General features: G+C 43.9%; 1 protein-coding gene across 1 annotated transcript in view; it reads left to right on the top strand.

Moving 5' to 3' along the window:
* Nucleotides 1-23,725, top strand: part of DHFR (dihydrofolate reductase) — an 88,990-nt gene that overhangs the window by 575 nt on the left and 64,690 nt on the right. The window contains exon 2 of the mRNA XM_040421495.1: nucleotides 13,785-13,834. Within this exon, the coding sequence (XP_040277429.1) occupies nucleotides 13,785-13,834 (50 nt within the window). The remainder of the gene's footprint in view (nucleotides 1-13,784; nucleotides 13,835-23,725) is intronic.

The following is a 23,725-nucleotide window of genomic DNA, read 5'->3' as shown; positions in this document are numbered from 1 at the left end:
CTATTGGAACTGCTGCGGAAGGGGGTGTGGATTAGGATGCGACAATGCGGAGACTTACTAACCAAAATGTACCAGGGGTTGTCCGGGTTGAGAGCTGAACCCGATATATCCCATTCTTCCCCTACTTAGCCCCTCTGAGATGAAATGCTCTTCCTTGCCCTGTATCGCACAGAGCAGGGGCTTTTTTGTTTACCTTTTTACACTCCTAGACAGAGGCTTCCTCCTAGCAGTGTTCCTGGTGATGTCACCAGCACTAATGGGCGGGCTTTAGTACTGCCCTAGCCATTTTACAGGCAAGGGCAGCACTAAATCCCACCCATTAGTGCCGCTGACGTCACCAGGAACTAGTGTTGTCATGATACCAAAATTTTGATTCGATTTTGATGCCATATAAAAGTATTGCCATACTTGATACCATCTGATACCACACGAAAAAAATAAAACGCCAAAAAAGCCGCGTGCATTCAGCATTTTATGGAACATCCAGCCCATAATGGAACAGTCCTATCCTATTTTTTGGGGGGAATTGCTTGTTTTTTATTTTTTTGTTACGGCGTTCACCACATAGGAGATATTTTTTAATATTTTAGTCGTTTTGACTTTTTAGTTCTGGTGATACGGGGACCTACTAAAAGGAATGACAGAGTGGAATGCCCATAGACTTTAACACGAAAGTGGAATGCCCATAGAGAATAATGGAAATGTAATATTTGAATTAGAGACAAAACCATTTGACATATCTAATAATTATTAGCAGGCTTAGGCCTCCTGCACACGACCGTTGTGTGCATCCGTGTCCGTGGTTCAGTTTTCCGTTTTTTTTCGTGGACCCATTGACTTTGAATGGGTCCGTGGAAAAATCGGAAAATGCACCGTTTGGCAGCCGCATCCGTGATCCGTGTTTCCTGGCCGTGAAAAAAATATGACCTGTCCTATTTTTTTCACGGTCAACGGTTCGCGGACCCATTCAAGTCAATGGGTCCGTGAAAAATCACGGATGCACACAAGATTGTCATCCGCGTCTGTGATCCGTGTCCGTTTTTTCCTATCATTTCAATGGCAAACTTGACTTAGATTTTTTTTTTCATTTTTCATGTCCGTGGATCCTCCAAAAATCAAGGATGACCCACAGACGAAAAAACGGTCACGGATCACGGACCAACGGAACACCGTTTTGCGGACAGTGAAAAAATACTGTCGTGTGCAGGAGGCCTTACTCTCCAAATTCAGTGGGATTATTTAATGTTCAGATTACGTGGAATTATCACTGTTTTCTGCAGAATGACGAGGGTGAATGACACAAAGGAATGCCTATAGACTATAATGGGAAGTAAACTCTGAGCTCATTTGCAGGTAAATCTGTGTTATGTAGGACATTAACATGATAAACCCACTTAATCTCAATTTTAAATAATCCCACTGGATTTGAAGAGTAAGCCTGCTACAGATTTATTTGTGTTGAATGGTTCAGGCACCAAGTCACGTTTTACTTCCCATTATAGACTATGGGCATTCCATCACCTTTGCATTATATAAAAAACGGTTATAATCAAAGGTAATTTTCATTTTACAATATGCTACTCTACCCAGGGAACACTTGCGGTAAAGGTTAATGTCCTACATAACACAGATTTACCTGCAAATGAGCTCCTAGTTTACTTCCCATTATAGTCTATGGGCATTCCTTTGTGTCATTCACCCTTGTCATTCTGCAGAAAACAAAGATAATTCCACGTAATCTGAACATTAAATAATCCCACTGAACTTGGAGAGTAAGGCTACTTTCACACTAGCGTTCGGGTGTCCGCTCGTGCGCTCCGTTTGAAGGGGCTCACGAGCGGCCCCGAACGCATCCGTCTGGCCCTAATGCATTCTCAGTGGAGGCGGATCCACTGAGAATGCATCCGCCTGCCAGCGCTCAGCCTCCGCTCCGCTCAGTGAGCGGACACCTGAACGCTGCTTGCAGCGTTCGGGTGCCCGCCTGGCTGTGCGGAGGCAAGCGGATCCGTCCAGACTTATAATGGAAGTCAATGGGGACGGATCCGCTTGAAGATGACACTATATGGCTCAATCTTCAAGCGGATCCGTTCCCCATTGACTTTCAATGTAAAGTCTGAACGGATCCGCTCAGGCTACTTTCAGACTTAGAAAATTTTCTAAGTAATAATGCAGACGGATCCGTTCTGAACGGATGCAAACGTCTGCATTATCGGAGCGGATCCGTCTGATGAAACATCAGACGGATCCGCTCCGAACGCTAGTGTGAAAGTAGCTTAAACCTGCTAAATAATTATTAGATATGTCAAATGGTTTTGTCTCTCATTCAAATATTACATTTCCATTATTCTCTATGGGCATTCCACTCTGGTCCATTATTCTCTATGGGCATTCCACTTTACTGTTAAAGTCTATAGGCATTCCTTTGTGTCATTCTGCAGAAAACAGTGATAATTCTACTTAATCTGAACATTAAATAATCCCACTGAACTTGGAGAGTAAGCCTGCTAATAATTATTAGATATGTCAAATGGTTTTGTCTCTAATTCAAATATTACATTTCCATTATTCTCTATGAGCATTCCACTCTGGTCCATTATTCTCTATGGGCATTCCATTCTGTCGTTCCTTCTAGTAGGTGATACGTAATATGTTATATGTAGAGATGAGCAAATCGACTTTGCGAGACTTCTCATAATTTCAGAAATTAATTTATACTGTGAAAAACAATTTCCCGAACTCTGGTTCAGTTCCAAGGCACCACTTGGAAACTAAGCAGAGTTCAGGAAATAGTTTTTTACAGTATAAATTAATTTATGAAGTTATTACGTGAAGTCTCGTGAGACTTTGCAAAGCAATAACTTCGGCTCATCGGCGCCAATACATTCTAATTCCATACAGTATTATAACAAAGTTTTATGCGAATCGACTTCGGATTCGCTGATCCCTAGTTATATGTAAAAAAAAAAATAATTTTTTTATTGTTTCTATATTTTTATATGTAAAATTGGGAAACGGGGTGATTTAAACTTTTTTAAATATTTTGTTTTTACATTTTTTTTATTTTTTTATAACTGTTAGCCCCCTTAGGGGGGGGCGGGGGGGTAGGACCCTTATCCTGTTCACCCTAAGGGCTCATGCACACAAACATATATTTTTTTTGCGGAACCATTCACTTCAATGGATCTGCAAAAAAAAACGGAAGTTACTCAGTGTGCATTCCGTTTCCGCATTTCCGTTCAGTTTTATCCTAATGCATTCTGAATGCAGAGAAATCCGTTCAGGATGCATCAGGATGTCTTCAGTTCCGGACCGGAAAGTTTTCTGGCCGGAGAAAATACCGCAGCATGCTGCGCTTTTTGCTCCGGCCTAAAATCCTGAACACTTGCCGCAAGGCCAGATCCGGAATTAATGCCCATTGAAAGGCATTAATCCGGAACCGGCCTTAAGCTAAACGTCGTTTCGGCGCATTGCCGGATCCGACGTTTAGCTTTTTCTGAATGGTTACCATGACTGCCAAGACGCTAAAGTCCTGGCAGCCATGGTAAAGTGTAGTGGGGAGCAGTATACTTACCGTCCGTGCGGCTCCCCGGGCGCTCCAGAGTGACGTCAGGGCGCCCCACGCGCATGGATGACGTGATCGCATGGACACGTCATCCATGAGCATGGGGCGCTCTGACGTCATTCTGTAGCGCCCCGGGAGCCGCACGGACTGTAAGTATACTGCTCCCCCGCTCCCCACTACTACTATGGCAACCAGGACTTTAATTGCGTCCTGGCTGCCATAGTAACACTGAACGCATTTTGAAGACGGATCCGTCTTCACTTGCGTTTTTCCGGATCCGGCGTGTAATTCCGGCAAATGGAGTACACGCCGGATCCGGACAACGCAAGTGTGAAAGAGCCCTTAGGGTACTTTCACACTAGCATTTTTCTATTCCGGCACTAAGTTTCGTCTACAGGTCTCTCTATACCGGAAAAGAACTGATCAGTTTTATCCCCATGCATTCTTAATGGAGAGTAATCCGTTCAGGATGCATCAGGGTGTCTTCAGTTCAGTCTTTTTGACTGATCAGGCAAAAGATAAAACCGTAGCATGCTACGGTTTTATCTCCAGCCCAAAAAAACTGAAGACTTGCCGGATCCGGCATTTATTTCCCCCATAGGAATGTATTAGTGCTGGATTCGACATTCAAAATACCGGATCCGTCCTTCCAGTCTGCGCATGCGCAGGCTGAAAAAAATAAATGCCGGATCCGTTTTGCCGGATGACACCGGAAAGACGAATCCGGCATTTCAATGCATTTTTTTGACTGTTCAGGCATTTTTAAGACTCATCAGTTGGCATACGTTTGCCGGATCCAGAGGATGAGGAGCACCCAGGTTAATTGTGCGGATCACAGACCCCTGTAAGAGATCAGGTGCTGCCAGGCAGCAGGGGGCAGTTATGTCCACAGTTCTCTGTATATTCTAACTTGAATCGTCCCCATCACCATGGGAACGCCTCTGTGTTAGAATATACTGTCGGATCAGAGTTTTCTATCTAACTCAAATCTGATAGTATATTCTAACATAGAGGCGTTCCCATGGTGATGGGGACGCTTCAAGTTAAAATATACCATCAGATTGGAGAAAACTTAGATCCGATGGTATATTAATAGGGACTCCTGACTTTACATTGAAAGTCAATGGGGGACGGATCCGTTTGCAATTGCACCATATTGTGTCAACGTCAAACGGATCCGTCCCCATTGACTTGCATTGTAAGTCTGGACGGATCCGTTTGGCTCTGCACGGCCAGGTGGACACCAAAACGCTGCAAGCTGCGTTTTGGTGTCCGCCTCCAGAGCGGAATGGAGGCGGAACGGAGCCAAACTGATGCATTCTGAACGGATCCTTATCCATTCAGAATGCATTGGGGATGAACAGCCCTCAAACGGATCTCACAAGCGGAACCCCAAACGCAAGTGTGAAAGTAGCCTAAGTTGTCAACTCTTTGGGGTGGAAACAAAGTGTTTTAATTGTTTGTTATGGCTCACAGCCATTTTATCATTATGTCAAATTAAAAGTGAAGTTTTAATACACACTTTATACCTGGGTCGAGATAGGTCTAGGCCATACTTAGCATTAATATATATTGTCCGCATTACAGACAAGGGTAGTACTGTTCTATTAGGGGCCAGCTGTTCCGTACCGCAAAATACAGAATGCACACGGACTTCAGCTATATTTCTTTTTCGGATCCGTTTTTTTGCGGCCCGCAAAATACATTTGGTGATGTGCAAGAGGCCTAAGGGTGAATAGGATTTTACACGGTCTCTGCTGCCCTGGGCTTTGTGCGCACAGCAGCAGTGAACTTACTATGGCAGCCCCATGGATGGCCTCAGTAGCGCCCTGGCTGCCATGGTAACTGATTGAAGCATCGCAATTTCACTGCTAGGGCTCCGATCGGAAGTCACCAATGAGGAGGCGACCCTCAGGAAATTGCAAATGCTGGTATCTTATCGATCCATGTACAAAAGTATTGATTGGGTATCGAAAGTTCGCTACCCGGTGCAACACTACCAGGAATACTGCTAGATAGAAGCCTCCACCTAGCAGAGACCCGGTATATCACAGGATCTGCTGAAAAAGCCCTCGCCCATCTCGGAGGGGCTGGAAAGGTGAAGAAAAGGGGATATGTTCAGGTTCAGCTCTGAACCCGGACAACCCCTTAGGTTTTCCGAGATTTTCATAATGATGACCTGTCCTTCTGATTGGTGTACAGCGCTGTGCTTTATAAAGTGTGAGACGGCCGAACCCCTCACAGGAGCACCGCTGCCTTCTCAAACAGCAGATCAGACCCCCACTGATCAGATACTGATGAGCTATCCAGAGGCTAGGCCATTAGTAAGAAAATGATGGAAAAATCTTTTAACTTGCTGCAAAAAAAAAGCTACAACTTGCTTTGCACTATATTTATTAAAGGTGTTGTCCAATATGTTGAACCTGAGGATAGGCCATTCACATCTAATAGGCAGGGGGTAATCGCCTCACAATCCCACCTAGCAGTGGTGCCAAAATTACACGGCTTGTCTGCTGGTTACTGCAGCACCTCTGGAACCGGAGCGCCTCCAGAATAGCTGATAATTGCTGTGTCAGTCCCCCGACAATCAGAATTTGATGGACTATCCCAGGAATAAGCCATGAATATAAAAATACTGGATAATCCCTAATTATTACTATTTGTTTTTTACTGATGGGGGATGGATTAGCGGGAAATGGGGCATGTCTTAATTTGCAACAATGTACACCAAAAAAAGTCACAGAATTCATGCTTACCCTGGGGACGCCCACAAATCATGTGGGACTGCCCATCTGAGTGGGGTACATATAAGCCCCACTTTTTTTCAGCTTGGACATCCCAAATTTGTAGGAGCTGTTTGCACCTATGAAAATTCTCGCTTAAAGGGTCTGTATGCATGTTTTTTGCCCTCAGTGTTCTCTAGATTCCATGTACACTGCTAGGTCGAAAATGTATTTTTTCTGGATAGGTCATCAGTATCTTATCGTTGGGGTCTGATACCTGGGACCCCCACCGATCAGCTGTTTGAGTAGCCACCGGCGCTCGCAGTAGTGCCACGGCCTTCTCTCCGCTTTTCCTAGGCCCAGTGATGACACGTTTATCAGTCACGTGACCTAGGCGCAGTTCAGACACATAGAAGTGACTGGGGCTAACTACGTTACTAAGCACAACCGCTGTACAATGTATGGCGCTGTGCTTGGTGAGCTCTTGAGAAGGCCATAGCACTCATAGGAGCGCCGGTGACTTATCAAACCGCTGATCTGCGGGGGTCCCAGGTGTCGGACCCCCACTGATGAGATCCTGAGGATAGGTCATCAGTATTGAAATCTCGGAAAACACTTTTAACCGCCTCCGGACCGCCTAACGCAGGATTGCGTTCCGGAGGCGGTCAATTCTTTCCTCCTAGACGCGCCGGCGCGTCATCTCGCGAGACGCGAGATTTCCTGTGAACGCGCACACACAGAAGCGCGCGTTCACAGGAACTGCAGGTAAACGAGCTGATCTACAGACTGCCAGCGGCGATCATTCGCTGGCAGGCTGTAGATCCGATTTTATTTTATTTTTAACCCCTGAAAGGTATATTCGACGCTGTTTTGTTAACAGCGTCTAATATACCTGGTCCTCTGGTGGTCCCTTTTGCTTGGATCGACCACCAGAGGACACAGGCAGCTCTGTAAAGTAACACCACTACACTACCCCCCCCCCCCCCTGTCACTTATTAACCCCTGATCACCCCATATTATACTCCCTGATCACCCCCCCTGTCATTGATCACCCCCCCTGTCATTGATCACCCCCCTGTAAGGCTCCATTCAGACATCGGTATGTGTTTTGCGGATCCACGGATCCGCAAAACACGGACACCGGCAATGTGCTTTCCGCATTTTGCGGATCCGCACATTGCCAGAACTATATAGAAAATGCCTTTTCTTGTCTGCAATTGCAGACAAGAATAGGACATGTTCTATAGGCTCTACAAAAAACGCAGTGTTCGCCCGATCAGGCCTGATCTTGTGCGCACACTTGCGTTCAGTCCGCCCCACCGCAGTGACAGAATTTTTTTTCCTGATCACTGCAAAAACACCGTAAAATCGCTGCGGCGCTATAAAAAGATCACTTTTGAGGGACATGGCGAGTTCATAGAAGATTTTTTTTTTTTTGTCACAAGTTAGCGGAAATTTTTTTTTTTTTTTTATTGTTTTTTTTTGTTTTTTTCTTACAAAGTCTCATATTCCACTAACTTGTGACAAAAAATAAAATCTCACATGAACTCGCCATACCCCTCACGGAATCCAAATGCGTAAAAATTTTTAGACATTTATATTCCAGACTTCTTCTCACGCTTTAGGGCCCCTAAAATGCCAGGGCAGTATAAATACCCCAAATGTGACCCCATTTTAGAAAGAAGACACCCCAAGGTATTTCGTGAGGGGCATGGTGAGTTCATGTAAAATTTTATTTTTTGTCACAAGTTAGTGGAATATGAGACTTTGTAAGAAAAAAACAAAAAAAAACAATAAAAAAAAAATCAATTTCCGCTAACTTGTGACAAAAAATAAAAACTTCTATGAACTCACTATGCCCATCATCGAATACTTTAGGTTGTCTACTTTCCGAAATGGGGTCATTTGTGGGGTGTTTGTACTGTCTGGGCATTGTAGAACCTCAGGAAACATGACAGGTGCTCAGAAAGTCAGAGCTGCTTCAAAAAGCGGAAATTCACATTTTTGTACCATAGTTTGTAAACGCTATAACTTTTGCAGTATAACTACCCCACAAGTGACCCCATTTTGGAAAGAAGACACCCCAAGGTATTTCGTGATGGGCATAGTGAGTTCATGGAAGTTTTTATTTTTTGTCACAAGTTAGTGGAATATGAGACTTTGTAAGAAAAAAAATAAATAAATAATAATTTCTGCTAACTTGTGCCAAAAAAAAATAAAATTCTAGGAACTCGCCATGCCCCTCACGGAATACCTTAGGGTGTTGTCTTTCCAAAATGCGGTCACTTGTGGGGTATTTATGCTGCCCTGGCATTTTAGGGGCCCTAATGCGTGAGAAGTAGTTTGAAATCCAAATGTGTTAAAAATGCCCTGTGAAATCCAAAAGGTGCTCTTTAGAATTTGGGCCACTTTGCCCACCTAGGCTGCAAAAATGTGTCACACATGTGGCATCGCCGTACTTAAGAGAAGTAGGGCTATGTGTTTTGGGGTGTCTTTTTACATATACCCATGCTGGGTGAAATAAATGTCAAATGACAACTTTGTATAAAAAAATAAATAAAAAAAAAATAAAAATGGGAAAAGTTGTCTTTTAGAGAGATATTTCTCTCACCCAGCATGGGTATATGTAAAATGACACCCCAAAACACATTGCCCAACTTCTCCTGAGTTCGGCGATACCACATGTGTGACACTTTTTTGCAGCCTAGGTGGGCAAAGGGGCCCAAATTCTAAAGAGCACCTTTAGGATTTAACAGGACATTTTTTACATATTTGAATTTCAAACTACTTCTCACGCATTAAGGCCCCTAAAATGCCAGGGCAGTATAACTACCCCACAAGTGACCCCATTTTGGAAAGAAGACACCCCAAGGTATTTCGTGATGGGCATAGTGACTTCATGGAAATTTTTATTTCCCCCCACAATTTTTATTTTTTGTCACAAGTTAGTGGAATATGAGACTTTGTAAGAAAAAAAATAAAGAAAAAAAAAATCATCATTTTCCACTAACTTGTGACAAAAAATAAAAAGTTCTATGAACTCACTATGCCCATCAGCGAATACCTTAGGGTGTCTACTTTCCGAAATGGGGTCATTTGTGGGGTGTTTTTACTGTCTTGGCATTGTAGAACCTCAGGAAACATGACAGGTGCTCAGAAAGTCAGAGCTGCTTCAAAATGCGGAAATTCACATTTTTGTACCATAGTTTGTAAACGCTATAAATTTTACTTAAACCAATAAATATACACTTATTGCATTTTTTTTTATCAAAGACATATAGAACAATAAATTTCATTTTTTTGCAAAAAATTCGGTCAATTTCGATTAATAACAAAAAAAGTAAAAATGTCAGCAGCAATGAAATACCACCAAATGAAAGCTCTATTAGTGAGAAGAAAAGGAGGTAAAATTCATTTGGGTGGTAAGTTGTATCGCCTTACAGGGGGGTGATCAATGACAGGGGGGGGTGATCAGGGAGTCTAATATTGGGTGATCAGGGGTTAATAAGTGACAGGGGGGGGTGTAGTGTAGTGGTGTTACTTTACAGAGCTGCCTGTGTCCTCTGGTGGTCGATACACCGTGAAAGTACTGTAGGTCAGAAGTGTAAAAAGTGGCCTGGTCATTAAGGGGGTTTAAGCTAGGGGGGCTGAGGTGGTTAAAGGGACCATGCATATGTCCTGTATACACTTGATGAGCCCTAAGAATTCTTTCCTCTTTTGGGCCCAAGAGAATTCAGGGTGACGCTGACCAACAAAGAGCATTGTTTAACCACCTCAGCCCCCAGTGCTTAAACACCCTGAAAGACCAGGCCACTTTTTACACTTCTGACCTACACTACTTTCACCGTTTATTGCTCGGTCATGCAACTTACCACCCAAATGAATTTTACCTCCTTTTTTTCTCACTAATAGAGCTTTCATTTGGTGGTATTTCATTGCTGCTGACATTTTTACTTTTTTTGTTATTAATCGAAATTTAACGATTTTTTTGCAAAAAAATGACATTTTTCACTTTCAGTTGTAAAATTTTGCAAAAAAAACGACATCCATATATAAATTTTGCTCTAAATTTATTGTTCTACATGTCTTTGATAAAAAAAAAATGTTTGGGTAAAAAAAAAATGGTTTGGGTAAAAGTTATAGCGTTTACAAACTATGGTACAAAAATGTGAATTTCCGCTTTTTGAAGCAGCTCTGACTTTCTGAGCACCTGTCATGTTTCCTGAGGTTCTACAATGGCCAGAAAGTACAAACACCCCACAAATGACCCCATTTCGGAAAGTACACACCCTAAGGTATTCGCTGATGGGCATAGTGAGTTCATAGAACTTTTTATTTTTTGTCACAAGTTAGCGGAAAATGATGATTTTTTTTTTTTTTCTTACAAAGTCTCATATTCCACTAACTTGTGACAAAAAATAAAAACTTCTATGAACTCACTATGCCCATCACGAAATACCTTGGGGTCTCTTCTTTCCAAAATGGGGTCACTTGTGGGGTGGTTATACTGCCCTGGCATTCTAGGGGCCCAAATGTGTGGTAAGGAGTTTGAAATCAAATTCTGTAAAAAATGACCTGTGAAATCCGAAAGGTGCTCTTTGGAATATGGGCCCCTTTGCCCACCTAGGCTGCAAAAAAGTGTCACACATCTGGTATCTCCGTACTCAGAAGAAGGTGGGGAATGTGTTTTGGGGTGTCATTTTATATATACCCATGCTGGGTGAGAGAAATATCTTGGTCAAATGCCAACTTTGTATAAAAAAATGGGAAAAGTTGTCTTTTGCCAAGATATTTCTCTCACCCAGCATGGGTATATGTAAAATGACACCCCAAAACACATTCCCCAACTTCTCCTGAGTACGGAGATACCAGATGTGTGACACTTTTTTGCAGCCTAGGTGGGCAAAGGGGCCCATATTCCAAAGAGCACCTTTCGGATTTCACAGGTCATTTTTTACAGAATTTGATTTCAAACTCCTTACCACACATTTGGGCCCCTAGAATGCCAGGGCAGTATAACTACCCCACAAGTGACCCCATTTTGGAAAGAAGAGACCCCAAGGTATTCGCTGATGGGCATAGTGAGTTCATGGAAGTTTTTATTTTTTGTCACAAGTTAGTGGAATATGAGACTTTGTATGAAAAAATAAAATAAAAAAAAAATCAGCATTTTCCACTAACTTGTGACAAAAAATAAAAAATTCTAGGAACTCGCCATGCCCCTCACGGAATACCTTGGGGTGTCTTCTTTCCAAAATGGGGTCACTTGTGGGGTAGTTATACTGCCCTGGCATTTTCCAGGGGCCCTAATGTGTGGTAAGTAGGTAAATGACCTGTGAAATCCTAAAGGTGCTCTTTGGAATGTGGGCCCCTTTGCCCACCTAGGCTGCAAAAAAGTGTCACACATGTGGTATCGCCGTATTCAGGAGAAGTTGGGGAATGTGTTTTGGGGTGTCATTTTACATATACCCTTGCTGGGTGAGAGAAATATCTTGACAAAAGACAACTTTTCCCATTTTTTTTATACAAAGTTGGCATTTGACCAAGATATTTCTCTCACCCAGCATGGGTATATGTAAAATGACACCCCAAAACACATTCCCCAACTTCTCCTGAGTACGGCGATACCAGATGTGTGACACTTTTTTGCAGCCTAGATGCGCAAAGGTGCCCAAATTCCTTTTAGGAGGGCATTTTTAGACATTTGGATACTAGACTTCTTCTCACGCTTTGGGGCCCCTAGAATGCCAGGGCAGTATAAAGACCCCACATGTGACCCCATTTTGGAAAGAAGACACCCCCAGGTTCAAACGGCAGTTGGGAATGCTGGCTGGGCGCATTTTCACATGAAACGCCACCCCTTGGGCAGATTGCTGACCGGAGAAGCAGGTTATAAAACTTTATATTTCGCTCTTTATAAGGTGGACAGGGGGGATACTTATATCCTTTTAAAAGACTGTATAAGACCTGTAATGTGATATATCTAACTATATATGCTGTTTTGGCCTGTCAGTGTCCCTTTAAACACAGAACAGGAGCAGATCTTCCCCTTATACCTTATGTCTGTGGAGGCTCCAGTCCTGGTTTTGGCTCACAGTCACTGATGGAAATCACTGACCAAACACTGACGTGTGAATGAGGCCTAACTTTATTAACGTAGCCAACCAATTTCTGCCCAGGTTGGTGTGTAAAGGACCAACTGATCTGATTGAAATGTCTCATCTACCAGATCTGTTGGGTGTGACATTTTTTCTGTCAATCACACATGCCCAGATTTACTAATCCTATAGATGGCGGACTTAGACTGTCTAGACCAGTACCACATTTATCACAGTGTTTTTTTTTCCAACTTTACACACTTTAGAGTGACACAGAATATTATGCCAGAGTTATGACACTACACATTAAGCCATGCCCCTTTCATGTGAAGCCATGCCACCCTTCTGTTAAGGGGAGTCTATCACTTATTGCAGTGATGGTGAACCTTTTACAGACCGAGTGCCGAAACTGCAACCCAAAACCCACTTATTTATCGCAAAGTGGCAACACGGCAATTTAACCTGAATACCAATACAGTATATCTTCCATGTACTTTATCATTTATCTATAATAGCCTGCCTACATTCAGTGCGCTAGAACTCTCCCCAGTCCCGATCCTGCGCAATTCAATCCTCCGGGCATCGTTCATGCCCAATCTTCTGCGCCCCGCCGTGCCGTTAGATCGCGCCTGCGTACACACACCAGCCTGCGTCTTCGAGGCAGCTGCAGCCTCAGCCATGCACTGTTCAGAGCAGCCCGGAGGATTGAATGGCGCAGGATCGGGACTGGGGAGAGTTCTAGCCCCGCCCAGCGAAGTGAATATTGATGAGCTGGGCGGGGCTTCAAACGGCAGTTGGGAAGGCTGGCTGGGCGCATTTTCACATGAAACGCCACCCCTTGGGCAGATTGCTGACAGGAGAAGCAGGTTATAAAACTTTATATTTCGCTCTTTATAAGGTGGACAGGGGGGATACTTATATGCTTTTAAAAGACTGTATAAGACCTGTAATGAGATATATCTAACTATATATGCTGTTTTGGCCTGTCAGTGTCCCTTTAAAGCCGCACCTGGTTTTGGTTCACTGATGGAAATCACTGACCGAAACACTGACTGAGGTGTGAATGAGGCCTTACTATGAGGGGTGGGGTACCTGTTCTCGTGATCGATGGGGTCCCAGTGGTAGGAACCCCACAGATTTAATGGTAATCCCCTATTTTGTGAATATCGGATATATTTTAACAACTGGAATACCCCCTTTAAATTCATAGCTGAACCCCTTACAGCAGTACCTCCAGTACTTCCCTGATGGTGGCCCCGCGTTAGAGGGTGAAGGTAAAACTCCATCCTCTATAGCAGTAAGTGACGCTGGTTGTCTGTACGGTCGGGTTCACACTTTATACTGCTCTGCTTAGAGTAGTTGACAGATCCTCTAATTAATGGTATTTTCCTTTGGTTCCAGGAATGAATTTAAACATTTCCAGAGGATGACCATGACTCCTACAGCTGAAGGTAAGTGGCAATCCATTTTATTGTGGGCTCATAGTTATGTAATGTACTTTCTCCTTTATGCACATACATGGGGGTAATCTTTGAATTCATTTATTGCTTGTGTCTGCGATGCAACACTGATTAGTAATATAGCACCTATAAAACCGCCAACATGGGCACAAATCCATGCAAAAATGCACTGAATTCAAATTAAATAGTCGCATTAACAACTTGTCCTGTAAAAAAACAGTCTCACATGGCTATGTGAATGGTAAATGAAAAAAGTTATGGCCATAGTTCCACAGGGGGAAAAAGCATATACAAGAAAATCGTTTTAATGGGGATTAAAATAATTTATTAACCCCTGATTGAACATTGAGCTGCGCTTGCTCATCAGTGGCAGGGGCCTAGCGTGATAACTGCCCCCCTACTGTATCTGCTGACATCTATGAAAATGCTGGTGGATTAACTTCTTAGATGCTGAGGTCAGTGCTGATTGCGGCATCTAAGGGCTTTACAGAGGTAGGGGACTCCCTCTCTCACCCCATTGGCTCCCTGCGATGCCTTACAAAGGTCTTGGGGCCTGCCAGCTACAGAGGCCTATGAGTCACAGCACCCAGCATGAGTCTCATAGGTGGACTTTTAGTGTCAAACTGACCGTTCCAATGCAGTGCAATCATATAATGCCTAATGCACTAAGTAATATTGTAAAGTGGACAATCTACAATCAATACACACATCAATAAGACCCCAAATTAAAGGTACTCTACTTTTTTAACTTTAGTGCGAACACAACTGATAAAGGCCATTAGTAAGGTACCCGCCTCTCCCGACGTGCATTTCATCATGAAAAGCTTAGTCTCCCAAATTGTATTGGTTGTGGATTGTCCACTGCCAAAAATGTTGCAATAAGCATAGATTTTGTTTTCTCACCTAAAGGCCTCATGAACACGACTGTTCCGTTTTTTGCGGTCCACAAACCGCGGATCCGCAAAAAAACAGAAGCCGCCCATGTGGTTCTGCAATTTGCTGATAGCCATTCTAGAAATGCCTATTCTTGTCCGCAAAACGGAAAAGAATAAGACATGTTATATATTTTTTTGCGGGGCGACGGAACGGAGCAATGGATGCGGACAGCAAACTGAGTGCTGTCCGCATCTTTTGCGGCGCCATTAAAGTGAATGGGTCCACATCCGAGCCGCAAAAACTGCGGCTTGGATGCGGACCAAAACAACGGTTGTGTGCATGAGGCCAAAGACTGTGCTAAACTAAAATGCACCAAATGTATTAAATATGACTGTAATGCATCTCAGGCTACGACTGGCATATGAAATTGCATTCTCAGGCCTCATGCACACGACCATATGTATTTTACGGTCCGCAAAAAACGGATCCACAAAAAATACGGATGACGTCCGTGTGCATTCCGTATTTTGCGTAACGGAACAGCTGGCCCCTAATAGAACAGTACTATTCTTGCCCGTAAAGTGAACAAAAATAGGACATGTTCTATTTTTTTTTAAGGAACTGAAATACTGACATACAGAAACAGAATGCCCACTGAGTAACTTCTGTTTTTTTTTTTTTTTTGCGGACCCATTGAAATACATTGTGTGTGTGTGAGGCCTCAGAGAGGATCTGTGACCAGATGTCACAATACAAACTGCATACATTACTGCGTATATCTTAGACCTGATGAGGTTGGTGTACTTACCGTACATTGAAAATCCCTGTAAGTTTGGCTGTATAATCATTGGAGCATTTTCTGACTCTAGCTAGAGCTCATTTTAATATGAGGCAGTTCCAGAAAAAATTATACAGCCAGTACACCAGCCTCATCAGGTCCAGGAGATTTATTTGTTAATGTATTCTTGTTTTAAAACCTCTTAAAGGGGTTGTTCTGGACACAACCCCATCTGCACTCATTCACCATGAATGAGTGGAGAATCAGAGTTTTTAATGCTCTGAAGCTCCCCCTTGCCCCGCGCTGTCTCGCTCAGGCCAAGGGCTGTTTGTTTAATTTTGGACACTGCTAGGCGGAGGCTTCTGCCTAGCAGTGAGCCCGATGACGTCACTGGCTCATATGGGCGGTCTTTAACGCTGCCCTAGCCTGTAAAAACCACCTAGCTTTCCTCCTAGCTTACCGATGGAGAGACCGGTACGTCACCAGATCTCAAGGAAATTCCCTTGCTCTGTGCGATTCAGCGCAGGGCAAGGAGGTGCATCGGAGCTTGAAAAGATATAAAAAGATATAGCATTGTAAATCTGATGGTCAGCGATATATAACTAAGCTAAGCAAGTTTTAGGCAAAAAAATAGCTATTTCCTCATTTCCCTGGTTCTCTTCTGGCCCGTTTGTTTACTTGCAAAAACAACAATCTCTGCCCCTCCCCCTGCACTGCTAAAGGAGTGAATACAAGAGCTGCTCTGAGTGACATGTCTGCCTGCTGGGAGACTCAGCAGCTTGTTGTATGTGTAGGACTACAAGTCCCAGCTGTACAATGACACTGCTAATACACACAGGATCTTCCCACTACCTGCAATGCTCTGCAGAACTTTTCAGCTCCTGTGCCCAGCATTTGTCTCCTCACTGCCTGCAGCTACACAGTAAACACTTCTTCCCTGAGTCTGTGCAGCTGAAGGGGTTAAAGAGGACCTTTCACCTGAAAATGCAAGTTAAACTAAAGATATACCCTTACTTGCCGGCCCCCGGTGGTGCTTATTCAGTTCTTCATTTTGCACTCAGTGCCCCCGTTTGCCCGTGGTGACCCCGCAATATTTCCCGCCGCCTTTGCTAATGAGCCATTCGGCTTAACTGGGCGGACCTGCAAAAGTTCTCCCGGGCGTGTCTTTCTTCTCCCTGGCACGGAGCGCATCCAATCAGCGCTCTCCGCTCTTAGCCAGGGAGAAGCTGCTCCAGTTCTCATGAGATTCGCGAGAACTGTAGCGATTTCATCCATCCTGAGCCGCCTCCGACGCTGCTCCAATGCTCGCCGCGGGAATCCAAGATGGTGCCGGTTCAGGATGGATGAAATCGATCCAGTTCTCGTGAATCTCGCGAGAACTGGAGCTTCTTCTCCCTGGCTAGGAGTGGAGCGCGCTGATTGGATGCGCTCTGTGCCAGGGAGAAGACACGCCCGGGAGAACTTTTGCAGGCCCGCCCAGTTGAGCCGAATGGTTCATTAGCATAAAATGCGGGAAATATTGCGGGGGGCACCGCGGACAAACGGGGGGCACTGAGTGCAAAATGAAGAACTGAATAAGCACCCCCGGGGGCCGGCAAGTTAGGGTATATCTTTAGTTTAACTTGCATTTTCAGGTGAAAGGTTCTCTTTAACCACCTCAGCTCCCCTAGCTTAAAGGGAACCTGTCCCCCGGATTTGGGGTATAGAGCTGAGGACATGGGTTGCTAGATCGCCGCTAGCACATCTGCAATACCCAGTCCCCATAGCTCTGTGTGCTTTTATTGTGTAAATAACAGATTTGATACATATGCAAATTAACATAAAAGTGTCATATCTTGTGTGACCAGAGAAGAGTCATATTTTCAAGCTCTGACTCATCTCAGGTTAATTTGCATATGTATCAAATCGTTTTTTTGACACAATAAAAGCACACAGAGCTATGGGGACTGGGTATTGGGGATGTGCAGCGGCCATCTAGCAACCCATGTCCTCAGCTCTATACACAAAATCCAGGTGACAGGTCCCCTTTAATGACCAGACCACTTTTTACACTTCTGCACTACACTACTTTCACGGATTATTGCTCGGTCATACAACTTACCACCCAAATGAATTTTACCTCCTTTTCTTCTCACTAATAGAGCTCTCATTTGGTGGTATTTCATTGCTGCTGACATTTTTACTTTTTTTTGTTATTAATTGAAATTTACCGAAATTTTTGCTAAAAAATGAAATTTTTCACTTTCAGTTGTAATTATTTTTTTTTTTTAAAACTACATTTCTATATACATTTTTCTCAAAATTTATTGTTCTACATGTCTTTGATAAAAAAAAAATGCAATAAGTGTATATTTATTGGTTTAAGTAAAATTTATAGCGTTTACAAACTATGGTACAAAAATGTGAATTTCCGCATTTTGAAGCAGCTCTGACTTTCTGAGCACCTGTCATGTTTCCTGAGGTTCTACAATGGCCAGACAGTAAAAACACCCCACAAATGACCCCATTTCGGAAAGTAGACACCCTAAGGTATTCGCTGATGGGCATAGTGAGTTCATAGAACTTTTTATTTTTTGTCACAAGTTAGTGGAAAATGATGATTTTTTTTTTTTTTCTTACAAAGTCTCATATTCCACTAACTTGTGACAAAAAATAAAAATTGTGGGGGGAAATAAAAATTTCCATGAAGTCACTATGCCCATCACGAAATACCTTGGGGTCTCTTCTTTCCAAAATGGGGTCACTTGTGGGGTAGTTATACTGCCCTGGCATTTTAGGGGCCTTAATGCGTGAGAAGTAGTTTGAAATTCAAATGTGTAAAAAATGTCCTGTTAAATCCTAAAGGTGCTCTTTAGAATTTGGGCCCCTTTGCCCACCTTGGCTGCAAAAAAGTGTCACACGTGATATCGCCGAACTCAGGAGAAGTTGGGCAATGTGTTTTGGGGTGTCTTTTTACATATACCCATGGCGAGTTCCTAGAATTTTTATTTTTTTTGGCACAAGTTAGCGGAAAATTTATTTTATTTTTATTTATTTTTTCTTACAAAGTCTCATATTCCACTAACTTGTGACAAAAAATAAAAACTTCCATGAACTCACTATGCCCATCACGAAATACCTTGGGGTGTCTTCTTTCCAAAATGGGGTCACTTGTGGGGTAGTTATAGGGGGCCCGAATACGTGAGAAGTAATTTGAAATTCAAATGTGTAAGAAATGTCCTGTGAAATCCTAAAGGTGCTCTTTAGAATGTGGGCCCCTTTGCCCACCTAGGCTGCAAAAAAGTGTCACATGTGGTATCGCCATACGGAGAAGTTGGGCAATGTGTTTTGAGGTGTATTTTTACATATACCCATGCTGGGTGAGAGAAATATCTCTGTAAAAGTCAACTTTTCCATTTTTTTTTTATACAAAGTTGTCATTTTAGAGAGATTTCTCTCACCCAGCATGGGTATATGTAAAAAGACACCCCAAATGCATTGCCCTACTTCTGCTGAGTACGGCGATACCACATGTGTGACACTTTTTTGCAGCCTAGGTGCGCAAAGGGGCCCAAATTCCTTTTAGGAGGGCATTTTTAGACATTTGGATTCCAGACTTCTTCTCACGCTTTAGGGCCCCTAAAATGCCAGGGCAGTATAAATACCCCACATGTGACCCCAATACCAGTTTATAAATATAATGTGTTAAATGGCTTCTGTGCTCCTCTGCTGGTCCTTTTCGTCGGTTGGTCCCAGCAGAGGAGCAGACATCACTGTGAGTACACACCAAACACTTCAACAGATCACCCCAATTAACCCCTTGATCGCCCCTGTCAATCACCTAGTGAAAGGGAAAAAAGTGATCAGTGTAAACTGTCACATTTTTTTTCCACTGGTATTGACTGTTAGGTTTTAGGATAGTTTAGGCCCCTTTGTTAGGTAGTTAGCGTTGGTTAGTGCCCAGCCCACCGCACCGCAGTCACTGATTCGCTGATTAGCGTATCGCTAATCAGCATTTGTACTTTTATAGTATCTGTAAGTGATCAGAACTGATCAGTCAGATCTATAATAGTATTAGTGTCACCTTAGTTCGCCCTCCACCCAAAACGCAGTGTTTGCCCGTTCAGGCCTGATCGGTCGCCCACACGTGCGTTCACCCACGCCCGCCCCGCCGCAGTGACAAAAAATTATTATTTTTTGATCACTGCACAATCACTTTACAAGCGCTGCGGCGATAAAAAAATCTGTTTTGATATTTTTTATCAATCGCAGCGGATTCCGGTACTTTGCTAGCCTCCCATTTGTAAGACAGGCTTGCTTTTTTTCTTGGGTTGTCTCAGGGAATACCCCCTAAATTTAGTTGACCAAATGGCAAACAAGGGGTATTCTTCTGAAGAGGCCTACAGGATTCTGACCCAGTCGAATGAGGAATGGGAACCCTCATCTGACGAATCTAGCGGGTCAGAATATGAACCTATAGAAAGCAGTGGCAGCCTGACTCAAAGTTCGGACAAGGAGGTTGAGGTCCCTGATAGCACCAGGCGTACCAGGCCCCGTGTTGCTAGACCACAGGTTGCGCAGGATCCGCTTCAAGGGCAGCAGAGTGGGGCTGGCGCTGTTGGATTACGCGGTGAGGCATACACCAGCAGCGCAGCCCATCCTGGACCTAGTACCAGCACTGCCGTACAACATGGTGAAGTGGCGAGCACCAGAAGGGCAGTTGAAGCTGGTACGGTGGTACGTGCATTAGTTCCCCCGTCGCAGCCACCGCACAGACAGGCCCGTAGAGCCCCTAGAGTCCCTGAGGTGCTGGCAAACCCTGATTGGCAGCCCCCAACTTCAGCCGCATCAGTAGTTCCCCCTTTCACCGCCCAGTCTGGAGTTCGGGTTGAGACAGCTCAGATCGGTTCGGCACTGGGATTTTTTTGAGCTGTTCTTGACTGCGGAGCTCTTGGACTTAGTCGTGGCAGAAACATATCGGTATGCCACTCAATTTATAGCCGCCAACCCGGGAAACTTTTATGCCCAGTCTTTCCGGTGGAAACCCGTCCTAGTTTCCAAAATAAAAATTTTTCTGGGCCTTCTCCTCAACATGGGCCTGACAAAAAAGTCATATTGGTCCACGAACCCAATTCATCACATGCCCATGTTCTCTGCTGCCATGTCCAGGACACAATTTGAGACCATCCTGCGTTTCCTGCACTTTAGCGACAACAGCACCTCTCGTCCCAGAGGCCACCCAGCTTTTGACCGGCTCCACAAAATTCGGCCCCCCCATAGACCACTTCAACACCAAATTTGCAGATTTGTATACCCCTGAGCAAAACATCTGCGTAGACGAGTCCCTTATACATTTTACCGGGCGCTTTGGCTTCAAACAATACATCCCAAGCAAGCGCGCCCGGTATGGAGTCAAATTGTATAAGCTCTGTGAAAGGGCCACAGGCTATACCCACAAATTTCGGATCTATGAGGGTAAAGATCAGACCCTGGAGCCGGTCGGTTGCCCTGACTACCTGGGGAGCAGTGGGAAGACAGTCTGGGACTTGGTGTTACCCTTATTTGGCAAGGGGTACCATCTTTATGTGGACAATTTTTACACAAGTGTGCCCCTCTTCAGGCATTTGTTCCTAGAACAGATTGGCTACTGTGGCACCGCACGACCTAGTCGCCGGGGCTTCCCCCAATGGCTCGTTACCACCCGTCTTGCAAGGGGGGAGAGGGCTGCCTTGTGTAACGAAGAACTGCTCGCGGTGAAATGGAGAGACAAGCGTGACGTTTACATGCTCTCCTCCATTCACGCGGACACGACAATACAAATAGAACGGGCAACCAGTGTCATTGAAAAGCCCCTCTCAGTCCACGACTATAATTTGCTCATGGGAGGGGTGGACTTCAATGACCAGATGTTGGCTCCTTATTTAGTTTCCCGACGCACCAGACGCTGGTATAAGAAGGTGTCTGTATATTTGATTCAATTGGCTGCATATAATAGTTTTGTTCTCTTCAGTAAGGCTGGGAGAACAGGATCCTTCCTCAAATTTCAGGAAGAGATCATCGAGCCCCAACCACCAGTGTAGTGAGCAGTCTACACGAGCGACATTTCCCCAGTGTCGTTTCTGGTACCTCAACCCAAGCGCCACCCCGAAAAAGATGTCGTGTCTGTAGCAGGAGTGGAATAAGGCGTGACACGCGCTATTTCTGTTCTGACTGCCCTGACCACCCTGCCCTATGCTTAGGGGAGTGTTTCCGGAAGTACCACACACAGGTACACTTAGCATAGGGATTGCGTTCCACAGGACAGGCACACAGGCGTTTTAGGGCCCTTTCACACAGAGCTGCTGCAAACCTCTCCTTTCAGCTGGGACAAAGTGCATAATGTACTTCGCCACATCTCTGGGCGATTTGCGCTTTGCACATTGTCCCATGGGGAAGGAGAGGTTTGTCCTATAAAGGTAAAAAAATAAAATAAAAAAATCACCGGTAAGCAAAAAAGTTAATCTTCCGTTCAAATGTTATAAAAACTTAATGTTAATAAATTTATTGCGTTGCGGCCTGTTTTTTTTTTTTTTTTTTTTTCCGTTTTTTTTACCTTGTAGGTGGACCAACCGATGGACGAGCTGCAGCACTGATGTGCATTCTGACAGAAGCATTGCGCTGCTGTCAGATTACACAAAAGTCAGTGTATGCGGCGCTGCAAGACAAGATTTCTCCTCTGCAGTAAAAGATATGTTTGCTGAGGCATATGAGCTGAGGGGCGCGGTGTTCATATGCTTTGGCAAACACTTTGTGTGTATGTGTGTGTGTGTGTGTGTATATATATATATATATATATATATATATATATATATATATATATATATATATATATATATAATATTATAAAATATCCCGGCAATGATTCATTCATCCACATCGATTGATGTGAATGGAGAAATCGGGTTTGCCAGGGCATACGAGCTGAGTGGGTTTGGATGTTGGGCGGAGCTCCTATGTCCTGGCAGACGCCTTTCCCCTCCTTTTTTTTTATTTTTTAAATTTTTTTGGCAGAGATTTTTTCATCCACATTGATCGATGCGAATGAAGAAATCTGTGCCGTTCATTTTTTCTTTCAGCCCAGAGGCTGAACAGAAAAAAAAAATCTCATTACCCGTATGCTCAATATAAGGAGAATAGCAGAAACTCCTAATGCTGGCCATACATGTAATGATTGTGGAGACCCTCAAATGCCAGGGCAGTACAAACACCCCACAAATGACCCCATTTTGGAAAGAAGACACCCCAAGGTATTCGCTGAGGGGCATATTAAGTCCATGAAAGATTGACATTTTTGTCCCAAGTTAGCGGAAAGGGAGAAAAAAAAAAACAATTTACACTAACTTGTGCAACAAAAAAAATTATCTTCTATGAACTCGCCATGCCCCTCATTGAATACCTTGGGGTGTCTTCTTTACAAAATGGGGTCATATGTGGGGTATTTATACTGCCCTGGCATTTTAGGGGCCCTAAAGCGTGAGAAGAAATCTGGGATCCAAATGTCTAAAAATGCCCTCCTAAAAGAATCTCCTACTGAGGCCGGATGGGTGCACCTGCAGGGACCCAACCTCTGGGTATTTAAACCCTTCAGTGCCAGTCAGAGGGAGCCCAGCCAGCCTACGATCCTCAGTGGATTCTTCTTGTGAAACTCACAATTCTGCTCTACTATCATGGATGATGAGTATCCAGCGCGCTGAACTCCAGGAGAGTCATGATCATAGACCGGTATTCTTGGTGGGATAAGGGGGTCAATCCCCAACTTTTATGTTATTTGACCAGAATTAATAAGGGTTATTCTCTTATTTTATTTGTAGAATATTAAAGAGGGCCCCAGGAAAGCTACTACTAAATCCAAAGGGAGGAAATGTGCTGTGTGCAAGAAAAAGCTCGCTCCTTCTTGGTCTGTGACCTTCTTGGTCAGCATTGTGTGAACAAAGTCGTAGAAGAGCAATCCCCATCTTTTCTTCAGAGTATTGAAGATATTGTCAAATCTGAAGTTTCGGAATCAATGAAAATGTTTAAGAAATGTGTCCCTTCCTCAGCCTCGGGCAAACAGGGTCATGCTAGTATAATATGATTGAGATTCTTCAGATGAGAATAAGCAGGGAGAAATCCTGGAAAATTCAAGCTCCTCTTCTGATGATGACGGCACGAGTAGACCTCTATTTTCCCCTAAGGACATGGAATCCCTGCTGAAAGCCATTAGAGCTACT

The sequence above is a fragment of the Bufo bufo genome, chromosome 2, assembly GCF_905171765.1.
Source record: "Bufo bufo chromosome 2, aBufBuf1.1, whole genome shotgun sequence".
Taxonomy (NCBI): Eukaryota; Metazoa; Chordata; class Amphibia; order Anura; family Bufonidae; genus Bufo; species Bufo bufo.
This window is presented reverse-complemented; position numbering and strand designations above follow the sequence as displayed.